Source organism: Apteryx rowi, unplaced genomic scaffold, assembly GCF_003343035.1.
Source record: "Apteryx rowi isolate R43461 unplaced genomic scaffold, aptRow1 scaffold_47, whole genome shotgun sequence".
NCBI classification, from domain to species: domain Eukaryota; kingdom Metazoa; phylum Chordata; class Aves; order Apterygiformes; family Apterygidae; genus Apteryx; species Apteryx rowi.
Genome location: NW_020450727.1, coordinates 2,209,956 through 2,211,210, shown reverse-complemented (window position 1 = coordinate 2,211,210; position 1,255 = coordinate 2,209,956). Strand labels below are relative to the sequence as shown.

Here is a 1,255-nt window from a genome sequence, read left to right as displayed (position 1 = left end):
TGACGCGCCGCAGCGGCGAGCCCGCAGACGCCTTTCGCGCCCGCGTCCTCAAGGAGGTGCGGAGGCGCAAGGACCTCTACAAAGCCACCTAGCCCCCCCGCGGGGGCCCTGTGCTGCTCGGCCCCGGGGGGGCGCAGGGGGACCCCCAGGTCCCCGTGATTTTTGCTGTGAATCCCCCTCCTGTGAGGCAGGGCTCGATGGGGGCGATCGAGCTCTGGGGCGCGGGGGGCGAGAAGGGGCCTGTGCCCCCCATGCACCCACTGCAAGTGATTTTCACCCCCCCCACTTTTGCTCCCGACGCCTGGGGGTCACCAGGTGTCATTTAGAAGCACTTGGACCCCCTTTTCTAGGGGTCTGTAGCCCCCACCCCAGTGCTGGGTCTGCAGGGACAGCACCAAGGGCTTTTCCTCTGCCTCCCCCCTCCCTGGTTTTCTGGGAGTCCCCAATTCCCCCCCAGCACTCAGGAATTGCCCCCTGTCGCTGGGGCTTCCCAGAGCTGTGTGTGTCCTTGGGGGGGCTCAAACGGACCCCAGCTACCCTAGCAGTGGGGGGTGCCCCAATTTTACCTCCAGGTAAGGAGCTCTTTCCTAAGGCCCCCGTGTCTCCCCCCAGCTTGGGGCCGGAGCCCCCCATGCGCACACACACTGGGATGGGGGGGACACGGTGCGGCGCGGCCCTGTGGCCCCAGCACGGCCTGACGAGGAGGGGGAGCACGGCGCAGGGCTAGAGCCCAACGCGGGGGCATGGGTGCACGGCGCTGCTGCGCTGCGGGGGGGAATCCACCCCCAACCCCCCAGTAAAAGTCTGGATCTGGTTTGTACATGCTTGGCCTCCTCTGTGCTGGGGGGTCCCCATGGGGCTGGCCCCCCTGCGGGCACGAGGCAGCCCCTAGCTGGGGGGGCAAGGGGGGGGGCACACAGCCTGCGACCACCCGGAAGGCCACAATGTGATGGCAGCAGTTGGGGGGCTGGGGGGGACTTCTCTGCCCCCACCCCCAGCAGTGCCTGCCCCTCTGCTGGGCTGGGGATGTGGGGAAACTGAGGCACAAAACAGAGGGGGGAGGGTGGGGACCCCCATGCATGCCCGCTGCGTGCCCGTCGCCCCCGCCCTGAAAGCGGGGCCCCGTCYGCCCCCTGCACACCTACCCCCCACGGGCCCCCCTGCGCCCCTCCTCCAGCGCTGCGGGGTCGCGGCCCCTTTAAGAGGCGGGGCCGGGCCGTTGCCGCGGAGACGCTGGATGCGCCGCGGCGGCGGC

The 1,255-nt window shown here is 70.0% G+C and overlaps 1 protein-coding gene across 1 annotated transcript in view; it reads left to right on the top strand.

Moving 5' to 3' along the window:
* Window positions 1-92, top strand: part of PNKD (PNKD, MBL domain containing) — a 23,943-nt gene extending 23,851 nt beyond the window's left edge. The window contains exon 9 of the mRNA XM_026077954.1: window positions 14-92. Within this exon, the coding sequence (XP_025933739.1) occupies window positions 14-92 (79 nt within the window). The remainder of the gene's footprint in view (window positions 1-13) is intronic.
* Window positions 93-1,255: the final 1,163 nt, after the last annotated feature.